The sequence below is a fragment of the Nycticebus coucang genome, chromosome 16 (genome assembly GCF_027406575.1).
Source record: "Nycticebus coucang isolate mNycCou1 chromosome 16, mNycCou1.pri, whole genome shotgun sequence".
In the NCBI taxonomy this organism is placed as follows: domain Eukaryota; kingdom Metazoa; phylum Chordata; class Mammalia; order Primates; family Lorisidae; genus Nycticebus; species Nycticebus coucang.
This window is the reverse complement of record NC_069795.1, coordinates 49,538,042-49,554,269: the sequence shown is the minus strand read 5'-3', so window position 1 is coordinate 49,554,269 and position 16,228 is coordinate 49,538,042. Positions and strand designations below refer to the sequence as shown.

At 40.4% G+C, this 16,228-nt stretch overlaps 1 protein-coding gene across 7 annotated transcripts in view; it reads left to right on the top strand.

Moving 5' to 3' along the window:
• ABI3BP (ABI family member 3 binding protein) overlaps positions 1–16,228 on the top strand; it is a 258,235-nt gene that overhangs the window by 74,622 nt on the left and 167,385 nt on the right. For all 7 annotated transcript variants that reach the window (XM_053565779.1, XM_053565785.1, XM_053565783.1 and 4 more), the window contains exons 3-4: positions 11,027–11,095; positions 15,083–15,215. In XM_053565779.1, coding sequence (XP_053421754.1) covers positions 11,027–11,095; positions 15,083–15,215 — 202 coding nt within the window. The remainder of the gene's footprint in view (positions 1–11,026; positions 11,096–15,082; positions 15,216–16,228) is intronic.

The following is a 16,228-nucleotide window of genomic DNA, read 5'->3' as shown; positions in this document are numbered from 1 at the left end:
GTAGTAGCTGGAGGAGAAGTTCTCATCAACCAACCTACCAGATGATGATTTAAAGTATTTGAGCATCCTAGCCGGGTGCAGGGCTTATGCCTGTAATCCTAGCACTCTGGGAGGGTGAGGCAGGTGGATTGCCTGAGCTCAGGAGTTCGAGACCAGCCTGAGCCAGAACTAGACCTCATCTCTAAAAAAAGGCTAGGCGTTGTGGCAGGCACCTGTAATCCCAGCTACTTGGGAGGCTGAGGCAAGAGAATCACTTAAGCCAGCGATGCCACGGCACTCTACTCTCACTCAAAGTGAGACTCTGTCTCCAAAAAAAAAAAAGTATTTGAGCATCCCCAAAATGTGTTGGGCAAAGGGCTTTACAGAAATGGGTCGTTGACTCCTTGCAGTGACATTGTACTACCATCACCCTCTTCATCCCAAAGACATAAAGACATCTGCAAGCAGCAGGCTGGCTCCAGGGCCTGTGTATTTGACCACCATGCCAAAGTACTTTTCCCCAGGGGATACAGGCAAAAACTCATTTTGTGAAACTTATTCCTGATGCTTCATCCTTACATAGCAAAGCTGTCTATAACATTCAAAAAGAAAGAAAAAGTCTTGCTAATTTGAAGGCTTTGACTTTGGATACCATCTGAGAGCTCATGTGTCCTAGCTTTATTCCTTGAGAGAAATATATCCAAATGACATCCTGATTTTTAATAGTATTTCCTGCAGAGATAACATTAACAAAGTGATGAATTTGCTGGAAAATGTGTGTGTGAGTGCACACAGGCTCCACTTCACATGCAAGCCCTTGCCAAACCTTAAACCAGTTAGCAGACAACATCCTGCACCGAACTTCTCTGTGGGGTGCACACATAAAACAGGCAAGGAAAAAACTACTGGCAGTACAGCCAACAATGTTAATGTCTAACAGGTCTGCCGAACTAGGAAAGGCTGTGCACTGGCTGTTGGGACAAGTGGGTAAGAGAATTAGTTTATTAAATATTTGCTAGCTCTGCCAGGGAGAGAATTTGTTAGAGCATGAGAGGGAATCAGGGTTGGTTTGGGACAGTGGCTGAAGGAGATGCCCCTGACTCTGTGCCAGGACCACAGGAAATGAGGTAACCTGGAATCTCAGAGTGGTGGTCAGTGTGCGGGACTGGGAGTGGAAGGGTCAGGGAAGGGCTGGCTTCATAAGCAGGTGACCAGTGCACCCAGAGGACCCTCCATTTGAAGTTTAATGCTTTGCTATCACTGTCATGAATTCTTAATTTTGTCTTTCTTTTAAAAAATTATTGTATTTTAAAATATTAAAGAGGAACAAATGTTATTGTTACACGGATAGCTTTTGTAATGCTTGAGCCAAAATGATGTCCTATGGGACATGAGAGCAGGTGCTGAGGCCTTGGGGCCTGGGATTTTGTGCCATGGTCTCCCACCCCCTTCTCTAGTTTGACTCTCAACTGTCTTGTCCCCCAGCCCTGACACCCCTGCTGCCCAGCTGGCCTGCCACTTCCCATCCCTCTTCGGCAATGTCAGCTGCCTTCCATCTGCATAGGACCTTGGATGTACATACCTACATGATAGCATCTGACAGGATGTGGTGGCAGCAATCCTGGCAAAGGCTGGCAGTGCCACCATGCATTTGGTGTAGGGGGGGTTGGCATGGGCAAGCCTGCCTCCGACTCCTATTCAGGTACACAGTATGTCCCAGTAATCTCTTGGGGTCCATGGGTTAGGGTGGGAAGATCCTAGGGGAGGGGCAGGTTGGCTGTTCTGTCCTGGAGACTAGATTGGGAGGAAGGTACTTTGATCTTGGATAGGTATTATCCGCTGGTGGGAGACAGTATGGTGTGAGGGGTGGGGTTAAAGGTTTGCACCCACCTGAGGAGTGCAACATTAAATAGGAAGTAAACACCATGACAGGTCAAGACAGAAACAGTGAAAGAAAGGAAAAGTTGTTGTGCTTTTAATGATACTCTTTTAGGGTCCTACCTTTTGATTTTGATTGGACCCTGCAAATCTACTGTCAGCCCTGAGTGAAGTGGAAGTTTTCAGTAGCATTTCCTGAATGAAAGTATTGCAAAACTCCAATACTTACTTCCTCAGTAAACTGTGTCTTTGATACAACACTCTGGAAAAAGAATGCATGCATCTGTCCTTCCAGACAGCTTGAGTAAGCCATGCAGTAAAAGAATATAGCTGAGTTGTTGGGGGAACACATTACTGTACCCCAACACTACAATATTCTCCTCCTTCCATCCCCCTTTCTCCACACACTCTCTTCCAATCAAAGCTGGGTTCCCATTTCAAATTTAGGTTCTCAACTTACTCTGTACAGTGCAGGGATGGGCAGGGGCGGGTGTTGCTTCTCACTGCTGCCATCAATTCCTAACAATTAGGAACAACTCCTCTTATAACATACATATCAGCTGTTGGCTCCCTTCAGAACAGGTCTGTGAACATGCTGGAATCCCAGCAATGGCTGCTGTTCTTAGGCATTTTTGCATTAGTAATTTGCTCTGTGGTATGGCTTGTTGCACTTGTACAGATGGTTTAACCTTCAATATCGGCCCAGCCTCCCAGGGGCCCAGGCCTGTGGACTGTATTTTAAAGGCTAGGAGAGGCCAGAATTCTCTTTGAGCCGTGGGGCATAACAAACTGGGTGTGGGTTCATTATTCAACATCTCTTGTAATGTTTAATGGAAGTAATTATGGAGTAGTGTAGGATTTGCTTTAAAGTTGCTTTCCAATTATATTTTAGGAGAAGAAGGAAAAGATCTGTTGGTTTGTGCAAAAACACATACTTTTTATAAGGAAGAAAAAGTTCTACAAATAGGCTAATCAAAGACTAATTTTCTATTAAAATTTACTAGCTTTTCAAGAAAAAATCCTAAAAAAACCTAAAAAGACTGCCTTCGCTGACACTGCTGTTTCCCAGCCCTCTGTTTTTTCCTTTCTTTAAAGTTTCAGATTCATCCATCTTTATTCCATCCCCAGGCATTAAAAAGATAGAATAGCAGATCCATTCATTCTTTCAGAATGTTGTTATTGAGCAATTACTATTTTCCCATTTTAAAGATACGTAATTGAACAAAGTATGAACTGAGCCTGGTTAACCTTCTACCTCTTTCTTCAGAAACTTAGAAATATTTTAAGACATGGAGGACTTACATTAGTTTGTGGGGCTTCGTAATTCTACAAACACTTTTGTAAATGTACAACTAAGTGCAACATGCTAATCATCTAATAAGTGATGTATTAAAATTTTATATTTATAAGCTTAGTAAACATAGTAAAGTTAGTGCCGTCTTAGCATTATCTGTGCCACTGCATTTTCTACTTGAACTTCTAGCCGCCATGAAACTCTGCACTGCTAAGACTTAGCACATGCCCAAGCATATAGCAGGATTTCTCCAATTTTCTATAAAAATACCCCATCGGTATTCGTATCGAAGAGATATTCCCCTTCCTAAAAGAATATGAGTGATGTTTCTTCCTGTGTAATTTCCTTAGGGTCATTTAATTATGATAGATATAGTTTCTGGTAGGTTTTCTATGATCATTATTAATTCTGTCCTCTGGAGTGATGTATCTTGCACAGCAATAAAATTGTAGTCTGTCATTTTCCAGTAACTGGCTTTTGAATGGATGTGGACTGCAATTCAAATATGAATCATTTTTATACTCCATTGCTAAAAGCAGTTTGCTGTTGTGGTGTCTACTTGTTGTTATTACTCAGTTCTTTGTCACTGGATTATAAGAATGGGTGGGTGACCCATTCTTATGATCATTTCAAGAAATGAGTAGACAAGTAGCATTCTGCCCTTATTTTGTGTTCCAACTCTGCCGGCACTGACTTTCTAGGCATCCGTCTCCCCTTCCCTCCTCTTGAACCAGCAGGTCAGTGCACCTGTCCTGCAGCAGGGGCAAAGACAACTCGCAGGGTCCTGCTGAGCTCTCTGCTTTCCTGCTCCATGGCTATGCTTAGGAGGTTCCTTTTTCCAGAATTGACTAATGAATGAGTAGAACTTCCTGCCTGAGCTTAAAAACCAGGAGACTTCAAGGGTGCTTTTAAATAGATATTACTCAGTGTCAGGGTTGATAAATGAGGCACAGGAACTGTCTGCCAGAGGCCAAGAGCTAAGGAGAATGCTTACATTTGGATTCCACCCATTCAGGTGAGAATATAGCCACCAGTGGCCGGTGGATACCTGTAGATACAAATTAGAATAGATAATATTTCTGGTTTGGAGATTTTCATGGGCATGGTTTTTTTTTTCAAGTTCTATAGGTGACTTTATTCAGATTAGGGGTCTCATGATATGCTTCTAATAAAAATAGTCACCTTATTTATCAAACTCTAAAGCACCTTTCACTATGAATCCACTATTTTATAAAAAAAACTAACTAAATAAAGCTGTTAATCAATGGCACTGCTTTTTATCCCCTTGGGACTTTTATTTTATGCTATTGAAAGAGCTTCCTTGGCTCATTTACACATAAATTTTAGGTTACTCATTATTTTTGCAAAAGAGATTTTCTTTTTTAATAAATTATTTTAGAAGAGTTTTAATAAAAAGTTGTAAAGATAGGAAAAAGAAGGCTTGTTTTCTTTCCACCCCAATGTTTCTGCCATTAACGTCTTACATCAGTGTGTTACATTTTTCACAACTAATGGCACATTATTCACTGAAGTTAACTATTCACTTAGTTTTTGCCTAAGGCCTCTTGTCTTTGTTCCAGGATCCTACCCAGGACACAGCATTGCGTTTAGTCATGTCTCCTTGGGGTCCTGTAGACTGTATCAGTTTCTCAGACTCTCCTTATTTTTTATGACCTTGACAGTTTTGAGGTCTCTTGGTTAGATATTCTGCAGAATATCTTTCAGTATAATTTTGTCTGACATTTTTTTCATGGTCAGATTGTGGTATGTACTTTTAGGGAGGAAATATCATTACTTTTGTGAAACATTGAAAGTAAAATATAAGCAAAGGTGAGGTTAAATTACTACCAAATTTCTTCACCTTGGGAGTCCAACTCTTCTTCAGCATTCAAGTCAGTGTTGTCCATAGACTTGTTTTTCCGGACAGTATTATTCTTTGTGCCAGCAAGAACATTGGTGATGCAGCATTTTAAAACAATTCTCTGCTGAATTTTCTTCCAAATCACTGACCCTCTTCTACCAGCTTTCAAGCTGTCACTTTCTTGACCTTACTAGAAGGTGTTAGGCAAGGACAGCAAGATCACAGTGCTCTTAGACAACTACGACTGTCAAATACCATCGGTTATAAAACACATTTGGGACATTTTCAAAGATGGGGGGGGATGTACCTTAGATTAAACGATATATGGAATTATGCATTTTCAACATGCCGTAAAATAGCTTTCAATTTAATATTGCTAAATTACTACTTGAAGTTTACACATAACTATATTGCTTTTTATATCTCCAAATCAAATTAAAAACAGTAACTTCCCACAACCAGATTAATATGAAATTGAATTTCCCTTTCTTAGGATTCCATTTCTCTCAAAATCTCAAGGAGCTAGTGCAGTCCCCATGGAGCTCTGTCTGTCTGACTTTCACACGTGTTGGAAGAGCTGCAGAGTCCACTCATTTACACCATCTCAATTTACACATTGAGACCTAAGTGTTAGTTCCCTACCATCCTCCCTACTATTGCTGGCTTGGGTCCCAGCATAGGCTGGCGCAGCTCCTGAGAGGAGACCCTTTGCAGCCACTGTCTCAGTCCAGGGTCCTTACTAGGATTCTCAGGTGGCAGCTCTAGGTGTCCACTCTTTGCCTCCCAAAGCATTATTTCTGAAGATCCAGCCACCCAAGCAGAGCAGTTGTGGAGGATTGGCTATAAGGTGGCAGGGCCCCCCACAGCCTGGGGAGACGTTCAGAGAACAATCCTCAGCTGGTCCTCCTTTAACAACAAACATTCTTTTCTACTCTGCCAGAAGTCACGTAGCCCCTGCATACTTTCCTTTTTAGTATGCTAGCTAGCACACAGCTTTTCCTCCTTAAAGTTAATCTTTACCCCATGTGCCAAGATTTATGTCATTTAGTAGCCTTGTTTTAGATACTATATAAATAAAGCTAGAACCACAGTTCAGTGCTGGCTGCAGTCTTAGCTGCTCTGGTCCTTCCAGTCCCATCTTTCTCTCTTTTGTGTACATCTCTCTTGTGTCTGTCCCTTGTGTGTCTTATTTCCTCATTCCCACCATTCCCCCTCTGGTTCGTTCTCCTTTGTGCTGGTTTGTGAAAAGCAGTGTAGGAGGCAATTCTGGCCTCTTCCCAGGAACCCATCGGGGACCATCTTCCTCTTGGGGTATGTGCCAGAGGTTAAGCCTCAATGTTCTTTTTTAAACCTCCAAATAAAGAGAGGGGGTAATCCCACTTCTTTCTCTTTCCTTTTAACATAAAAATAAACGTAATTACTGGCAAAGGTATTTATAGACTATCTTTAACAGGCTCAAAGCACCCTACATTTTGATCTTGAAACCTCTCTGGGCCTTGAGGAATTTCTGATCCTGATTGGATCCAGACCTTAAAGCAAAATAGGATGAGCAGAGGGTGCCTCCTCTTTCTTCTCTCAGAGTAAAACTACCTGCCCGCCACAGATCTGGTTTCTACAAAACACTCACAAGCCAGGCTCTCCATAGCTGACGGAGAAGGCAGCTCTCTACATCTTATGATTTCAGGGGTGAAGGAAAAGAATTAGGAAGGGCACTAGATCAAAAGATTGCCCTAAATTGTTGTTTGATATCCTATGTACATGGATGACTTACATTTTTCTGTTAAAATAAAACAGGCCATGAGTTAGTGGTACTGTAGTTTAGCTTGGCATGAAACCAAACTGTTGAAAAGATAGCAAAGGTAAATAATTATCTTATGTTTTTTGTTTTTTTTTTTCAGGCCATATTACCAGATTTCTTTTAGAATTATCCTGGTTTATTTTGTGTTTCTTTCATAGACGCTCCCATGGCAGAAACTTTGCATGGCACAGATAAGTTTCACTGTGACAGCATTCTGAAGCAGTGAGGCTTGTACTGCAGGAGTCCTCTCAGGCAGCAGTCCCCAGCTTTTTGGCACCAGGGACCAGTTTCAAGGAAAAATATTTTTCTAGGAGGGGGGTCAGGAGGAGGGACAAGAGGCAGAGGAGCTCCGGCAGTAATACTGTGTGGTCTAGTTCCTAATAGGCCGTGGACTGGTACTGGTCTATGGTCCAGGGGTTGGGGACTTCAGTTCTAATGGTAGCTGCACCAAAATGTGAGAATTGGAATTTATCAAACCACAATCATGGGAGGATTATTTGTATTACAGAAAAAAAAAAAAATCCAGCAAATTAGATTAATAAGTCTGCAACAATGTATAGGCTTAAGTATTAAGAATGGGAAGTTTGTTAAGGTAGCTGCATTCTATACAAGTGTTCTTACATTGAATTTTAATTATATATCCTCTCTATGTGAAGAAGTAATATATTTTGACAGAGTTTTTGATTAGGCTGCAATGTATTTATTTCCAAGATGCTACAAATACACACAGAATTTCATTGTACAAAACAAAAATGAAAATCTAGTTTTATTTTCCGTGCTTGTGTTTTCAGTGGAACATGAAGACTGGAAATAGGTGAATGATGGAAGTGTTTAATGAGCGGTGAGAGCCAGCACAAGCCCCCAGGTCCTGAATCTGTTCCAATTTGTAATTGGCTGTCACAGCCTATACTTTATGCTGTGATCATAACAAAAAGCATTTTTAAATTGCTCACATCACCTTATGTCTTGGATCATGGTACTATCCTTGGCTTCTGTTTGTGTTATTTTTCTAGGTCTTTTACAAAAAATTCACTAGGTACAGTTGATTTAATCGGTATCAAGAAAGGAACTAAAAGGTTACTTCTCTGCCTCAATGAGAACAATTTAGAAAAAGTAAGAATTTACCTTTGTTTTCTAGAACTGAATTCCTGAGATTTATTAAAAAGGCATTTTGTGGACTTCAGACAATTACATAATTTTCAGGGCCAACTACAAAATAAAAATGCAAGGCTCATTTGAAAAACTAGGAAAGAATTTTCATTAAAAGATACTAAAATATAAAACTTTTTCCTTTCACCCCTGGTCCCTCCTCTTAACTTGTCATGATGCTGTTGTATTCACTATTTAATGTCATTCTCAGTAAAGAAAAATTTAAAATTATTAGCATGAAGTTTATCTTTTATCTTTAAATTATGCAATTACAGTTTTGTTGTTGTTGTTTATTTGTTTGTTGTTTTTTTGCCCGAGGCTGGGTTTGAACCTGCCACCTCTGGTATGGGGCCTGCGCCCTTTGAGCCACAGGCGCCACCCTGCAATTGCAGTTTTAAACGCAAATGTGAAACTCCTAAGTGGAATTGCTGAAATTGCATTCAGTGGAGTAGCTCACCATTGCCCCATGAATGTCCCCACGACTCCTATTTTGTCACTCATATATCCTGTGTATTTTGTTCTTTCCAGAATAGTGGACATGCTGCACACAACTAGCTCCACTTCTTACCTCACTTCTTGATCTGTGTGTATTCTGACCAATACGCTTTTCAACTTATGAATGAGGAAGAACTGAAAAGGATAAGAACTCTGGGACGCTGTATCTCTCCCTTTGCTTACAGTCCTCAGTGCAGCATAAGTGGTTAGCTAACCCAGGGTAGCACCCGAGTGAGTGGTTGGCCAGTGTAAACTGGTGCGTCAGAAAGAAAGGGTTGTTCACATCTCTTAAAACACCATGCCTTCTTTCTGCATTTGAAGCAGGTTCTGGTTGCAGGGGAAGTGTGGCCTCTCACGTTACTGGGCTATGGACGTGACGTGCTTACTGTGTTCTGCCTTTGAGTCTTGCTGAGCTCCCACCCATACTGGTTCCCCTGGAACACAAGGCTAATGGACCGCCTAGGATGCCCCGAGAAAGCGGGAAGGCAGGGGCTGCGTATGGGCGCCGTGTTCCCGTCTCCTCCGCTCACCGCAGGCTCCACTGTCCCATCAGACTTCCCTTTCAAAACAGCAGCTGAAAGACCGAAGTATTAAGAATTCAAGATAGTGACAGCAGTGCGTTAATCCAAGCACGGAACACTTCTGACCCCGGCCCTGTGCGAGTCTGACACAAGCCCGCCCGTGGAGATGCCTCGCCTCCACCATCCATGTACAAGATGGGGCGATAATGTGACAGTGGCACCAGGCAGGAGTGCTCTGTGGAGTAATCGAGTTACCGTAGTCTGCAGAAAGCAGATCTCAGGACTAGTTTATCGCTCTTTATTCCCGCCCCCCAAATCATGAGACGGTGGTTGTATTTCCACTAGGGAACTTGCGTGTTCAACTTGGGTCAGGCATTCCCTGTATGAGCCCCACTCAGCAAGATAGGCTTTCACTCAAGAGACTCTGGAGCAGAATGAATGCTCCTTGTTCTGTGCTGTGGCAGGCAGGGAACTGTCGATCGTCAGCAAGGCTCTGAGCTGAGGTCAATGGTCTCCCTGGGTATCTTGGGTATCTTGGTGATCACTGAGGCAGTTTATAGCCAATAGTGCTGTGCGGGGTATTCAGGAGACCAAGGCACAAGTCATTAAAAGCAATGCAGTTGCGGGGTTGTCTCCCTCTGAAAATGAAGTCAGGTCGGTAGAGAAGACCTCTGCTCTAAAGTCATGGAGGGGTGATGGTTGAACCCAGAATGAAAACAAGACAAGGAATGACATCTGCTGGACTAAGCAGCAGCGTCCAAGTGAAATTTGGTATAGAATGAGTTCCATGGTCCAAAGTTCCTGAAGAAATATTATAAATAATACTCCTCAACTGGACTCCTCTACTCTTCCTGGTAGAGCAGCTTATAAAATGCTATTTGGTATGCATAAGGTGTATTTGTTTTATTTATAATATTTAACCAAACATTCAACTTAGAAATATCAATTTTTTTAAAAAATTACTAAATTTAGCCCCTTATTGAGTTAGTATGCACTGAGTATATTAACATAATTTTATTTAAAAGCCAAATATTTTAAAGAAACTCTATATATTTTACTGGTATGGTCTTTTTAAATTTTCAGATTAATATAAGGGTACAAATGATTAGTTTACATTGTTTATGTTTCTTAGGTAAAGTTCAAGTTGAGCCCTTCACCCATGGGGTGTGCAGTATACCCTTATTTTACTGATACGTTTTAAGTAAAAACAATGCTACCCTTTAAATTGTTCATTTAAAAAATACTGAATATGAAAATAGGCTGAGAGTTTATACAAACAAGGGTGGGCGGTGCCTGTGGCTCAGTGGGTAGGACGCTGGCCCCATACACCAAGGGTGGTGGGTTTGAACCTGGCCTGGCCAGGTAAAACAGGCAGTGGCAACTGCAATAAAAATAGCCAGGCATTGTGGTGGGTGCCTGTCGTCCCAGCTACTCAGGCGGCTGAGGCAAGATAATCGCCGAAGCCCAGGAGTTGGAGGTTGCTGTGAGCTGTGATGCCATAGCACTCTACGGAGGGCAACAAAGTAAAACTCTGTCTTGGGGTAGGGGAAATAAATAGGTAAGGCATTATATTCATGTTTCCAGAAAAGTGAGCCAGCCATTTCTGATCACACAACAGGTGAGACTTGGGTGTCTTGTGTCAGTGTGATTTTCCTTCTCTGACTCTGAAGCTTTGGGCTTGACCCTCTGTGAGGAGCAGGCTGACAGAATGGACATAGGATCTTAGTTTTAATAACTCTCTTTGCAGGGAAAAGGATTGATGAAAACGTGGCATAAAAATCCATGTCTAGTGGCATTCTTTTAAGGATTTTCCTTCACCCTGACCCATTTGGTTTTGAAAAATCTGGTTTTAATTTTCATTTCAAAAATTTAATAGACTTAATGGGCTTCTCAGGAAGCATTAACCTTTTGGATTCCTGGGTCCTCTCACTCACAATGCCACAGTTATGGAGGATGATTAACTCCAGGAATGCTGAGTCAGGACATGGGTGTGCTACCTCCAGTGCTGGTTCTCAAAGGATTTTTCTGATAAATAATGTTATTGTTTCCAGACGCAGAGCCGAAATATCTGATAGTTGTGCGACCTGCTCCCCCTCCAAGTCAAAAGAAGTCATGCTCAGGTATGGTCATTTTCACTGGCATATGTTTTTTCCTTTTATTAACTTTAAACCATGACTTTTCATCTTTTTTCTACCCATGGAGACCAAATGCCTTGCAGAGTGGGAGATTTAGGGCCTCAGTCAACAGTTAGCCTGTCAGGATGTCACACAGCCTGGCAGCCGGCACTATCAGGATCCAGCAGATCTTCCCCCTGCAGCACCACCTGCAAACTGCAGGGATTTAAACAAGTTATTGAATTATTGAACCCCCCCCCCCACACCCCCCAGGTTCTGCTGTGCCATCAGGTTGCTGTGAGGATTAGATTGAGTGGACGACGGCACCCGGCACATTGTGAGTGCTGTTTTGGTGCCAGCCGGTGCTAGCCTGTTCTGTTTTGCAGTGTGCAGACTCACACCCCCTATTGTGCCTTTCGGAGTTTAAGGGCAGAGTTTTATGTCTAACCTTGCTTAAGTAGACTCTCTACATTTTGAAAGGATACATTTTTGTGTGTTAAATGGATCGAAATGAAGGTGTTATTTACTCCGTATTTCTCCCTTCTAAAGCTGTTCTCTGTACTATTCAAACATAGTGGAAGGACTCTTTCATAATAACAGCAACAACCACCTTCCTAAGCCTAGGAAGACTTGAAATAGGAAAGAAAATAACCCAACAAAAGAAAGATTAAAATCCTACATCTAATTTTACTACTAAAACTTCTTAAGTACTTAGGGATCACCAAGGCAGGTGGATTGCTTGAATTCAGGAGTTCAAGACTAGTGTGAGCAAGAACAAGACCCCATCTCTCCTAAAAATATAAAAACTAGCCAGGTGTAGCCACCAGCTACTCAGGTGGCTGAGGCAAGAGGATGGCTCAAGCCCAAGAGTTTGAGGTTGCTGTGAGCTGTGATGATGTCCCAGCACTCTACCCAGGGCAACAGAGACTCCCTCTCAAAAAACAAACAAACAAACAAACAAAAAAACAACTTCTAAGATCAAATAAGCTGATTCCTCTCCTGCTAGGAGGAAGAATCCATAGCAACTATGAGGAAGAACCCATAGAAACCATTAGCTTTTCCATCTGACGTTGCATCTTCCTAACCGTAGATAAGTGTTAATCACAAAGGTTTGCTTTTCTTTATCTAATGTGAAGTCATTTATAAATAATTATCTCCTACTCACGTTTATCTCTTACAATACACTGATTATCCCACACACAAAAAAGAATCTTTTATGTTTGCTATATTTTTCTATAGGGATAAAACAGGAGAGAGAGCATTCAACTGTCTAACTCTGCTGAACAAAGGTGGCCTTTGTAGCTCTGTACTCAGTCTCCTGATGTGTGAGCCCAAATCTGGTTGTCAGCAGTCAGTTGCCACAATCCCCTCTCCTCTTCCTGTTGATTTCCACTTCTTTTAAAATCAGCATTGAAAGGCTAAGCATTTAGAAAAAATATACATTTCTTTTTCCTGGTCTCTTATCCCAAAGCAAAAGGGAAATCTCAATCACTGCCTACAACTTGTTAGTGAGAGTTATCCAGGCAGTTTTCCTTACCCTTTAAAATAAATACACTCTCAATATTTTAAGACTGTATTCCAAAATACTGAACAATAAAATCAAGAGGCATAAATATGGCTCCATGGGATCTGTTTTCATATGAATAGTAACTGAACTGTTTCTTGATGCAAGTATAATTATAATACAAATCTATACAAATATGTAAGAAAATCAAGAGCATTGTCACGCCTTAATCGCACTTAATAATTTCATTTTATTTTGAGGATTTTATAACACTGGCCTTAGAAATTATTTTTTAGTTTGTTATGGCCAGCTCAGGAAATTGTTTCATCTTGCTCAGGATATAATGCCCCACCTTTCCTTTCAGGCGACAGATAGAATTTTTGTTTTTGTAATCTGTATTTGGGAATAATGTAATGACTAATGGATTAGATTCCATTCTATATTTGCATCTGCCACATAAACTTTAATTATTTAATCATTTTTTTCTTTTCTTTTTTTTTTCTTTTTTTGTAGAGACAGAGTCTCACTGTACCGCCCTCGGTAGAGTGACCTGGCGTCACACGGCTCACAGCAACCTCTAACTCTTGGGCTTACGCGATTCTCTTGCCTCAGCCTCCCGAGAGATTCAAATTTAGTAAAATATATTATTTGGTCATGTAAGCCTTAAGTTCCCTAGGGAAAGAAAAGTGTATATTTTGTTTCTAAATGTCATTATCTTCACGCATTGTGAGCTAAGCAAGTAATACAGAAAAAATAAAACTAGATTATTCTTGAGGAGACCTGGATTTGAGTTTTGACTTTGCTCTTAGTATAACTTTGGACACCCTTGAAACTTCTCTAGGCCTTATTTTTCATCTGTGAAATGAATGAGATCATTGCATTACGTTTGTGAAAATCAAATCAGGGATTGAAAAATGAGTATTAGAGTCCCTCATGTTCAAACTGTATGTGCCAACCACCTTCCTTCCAGATGCTAAGCTGCCTTCCTCAGAGGCCTGACATAGACAATTTGAAGCACCATCCTAGGAGGTGCTAGATGTGTGGACTAGAAAAAATTTACAGAGAAGGATAAACACATATTTGCAACCAAGTAAACAAAAACTATCCTGTAAAATTGTTTTAAATATCTTTAAAAGATCATCTGTACCACAATGAGACAATTTACACCACTTGATTATGTATCTTCTGGCTCTGAATGTTTCTTACTAGAACAACAATTTATAGAACTTATTTCTAACAGAAGCAACATGCATGGCACGATTTTCAAGAGCATTTTATTCAGATAACCACCACTGGACTCGTGGGAGAGGAACTCTCCTACCCACCTTTATAAAGGTCACAGGCCACTTTGCCGCTTAGCCTCCCACTCCATTACATTAAGTTAGCACAAATTCTTCCTGTGGCAAATGTGACATAAATAGTCCAATGAAATAAAGAAGGGAATTCAGTGGAAATACAAAGCATGTAAGTTTTAGGTTCTATGTAGTTTTATTAGGCTTTCGATAGAATTTTTATTTTATTTACATTGATTTTTTTTTTTTAAACAAGTCAGTATTGGTTTCCATGGTTGAGAGTCTTCCTTTCTTTTTTTTCACTGTCCTCCCATTTTTATAGTTTTGAAAATGCAAATCTCTGTTCTTGTGTAGGTAAAAAGAATTTACAGTGGTTCATGTGCATAACTTTTGGCATCACCCGAATCCAATTGGTTCCATCTGAACAAATGTGCGTCTTCTTCAAGCACTGTTCAAATGTGTGTGCCTTTTCCATATAAGTACTCATTGCAAAACATATGCTGTTACATTAGTATCACAAGATATATTGCATTTCCAAATAGGTTGAAAAGAAAGACTATAACCTACTATCTAGGTGACAGGTTTCTTTTTCCTCTTAGATGATGTTTCACATTAATTCATGGTTGTTGGCGGAAAAAATAATGCTTGTAATTTATTTGTAAAAGAAATGAAGTGAATAATGTGCGTACATATACAATGAGGACTGTCTGGAAAGTAATCTGCTGTCTATGCCTCTATTTTTCATATAACATTGCTGAATACTTTCTGGACATCTCCTGTACATACGTACATATAGATATGTATCTGTATATTTATTTCACTGATTATAGCCAAGACCTCCATAACCTTCCACAACCCTCAACAAAGTAAAAGCTAGGTATAGTTGTATATTATTTATATTACAAATATCAATTATATTATAATCGTAATATAATTATAAATGAATTATGTATATTTTATATTTATATGAACACATATACATACACACACACATATATATACATAAATCTTAAAAAAGACATCTTATTTGATTCATGGTTAAATTCATGAGCAAAAATGAGTAACATTGTCGACATTATGGAAAGAAGAACTTGATGTTTTCACCCTTTTCATCATCTTGCCAAGTCATCTGTATTTTACCCAAATCATGATAATCTACTAAATGTTTCCAGATTAACCTGTATGCTACCTCCATAGGTAAAACCCGTTCTCGCAAACCTCTCCAGCTGGTGGTTGGCACCCTGTCACCAAGCTCGGTCTTCCTGTCCTGGGGTTTCCTCATCAACCCTCACCATGACTGGACTTTGCCAAGTCACTGTCCCAATGACAGGTAACCCACCATAATGGAAAACTTTGGTTTTCATCTGAAAATTAGTGCTTGCTTTTAATAGTATAATATCTATCTGTACATGCCTGAGAAGAATGTGTAAATATCAGGACCATTAGCCTTTACTTATCACTTGTTTGCTGTGCAGTCTGTTCTAGGTGTGAGGAGAACAAGGTATGTAAGTTGGGGGCCCTGCCCTTAAGAAAGTTACTATCCACCTGAAGGGAAGACAAAAATGAGTATTTCTTACCCAAATAATAAACTATAAGTGTGAAGGAGTTAAATAGCAAGTTGGCAATATCAATGATAAGTATAATAAAAGCTCAGAGGGGCCCACGCTCAGAAAGACTGTTAAAAGTTGGAAAGATGAAAAGAGTGAATCTTTGCTTTGACAATTGAAGAAGTGCTTAAAAAAGCACTTCCCAAAGTATAGTTTCTAAACCAAGCTGCATCACCATCACTTGGAAACTCTTCCAAAATGAAAATTCTTTTTTTTTTTTTTTTTTAAGAGACAGGGTCTCACTTTGTCACCCAGGCTTGAATGCAATGGCAAGATCATAGCTCACTGCAGCCTCAAACTCCCGGGCTTAACCCTTCCATCTTTCCTGCCTTGGCTTTCCAGGGAGCTGAGCCTACAGGTTTGAACCCCCAAGCCCAGTTGGGCAAATTCTCAGGTCCTCCTCTAGACTTAACTGAAGAGAAGGCTGGAGCCACTGGGTTGCATTTTAACAAGCCGGAAGGTGATTCTGCTGCCCACTGAAGTTTGGGAATCATGTCTTAGAAAACTGGAGATACTCACAGGGAAAGCGTGGGATAGAGAAAAAGCACAGGGTTAAAGACGAAGCTACCATCTTCTGTGACAGAACAAATAGAGAAAAAGTCTAATTTTTAAGAAAATTGCTGCCATTTATCTATCTGTTCATTCAGTACATGTATTTCACACCATCTGTGTTCTAGGCACTCTGTTAAATGCTGACCCGTAATTCTAAATTGGTTATAAAAGGTATTTACTTATG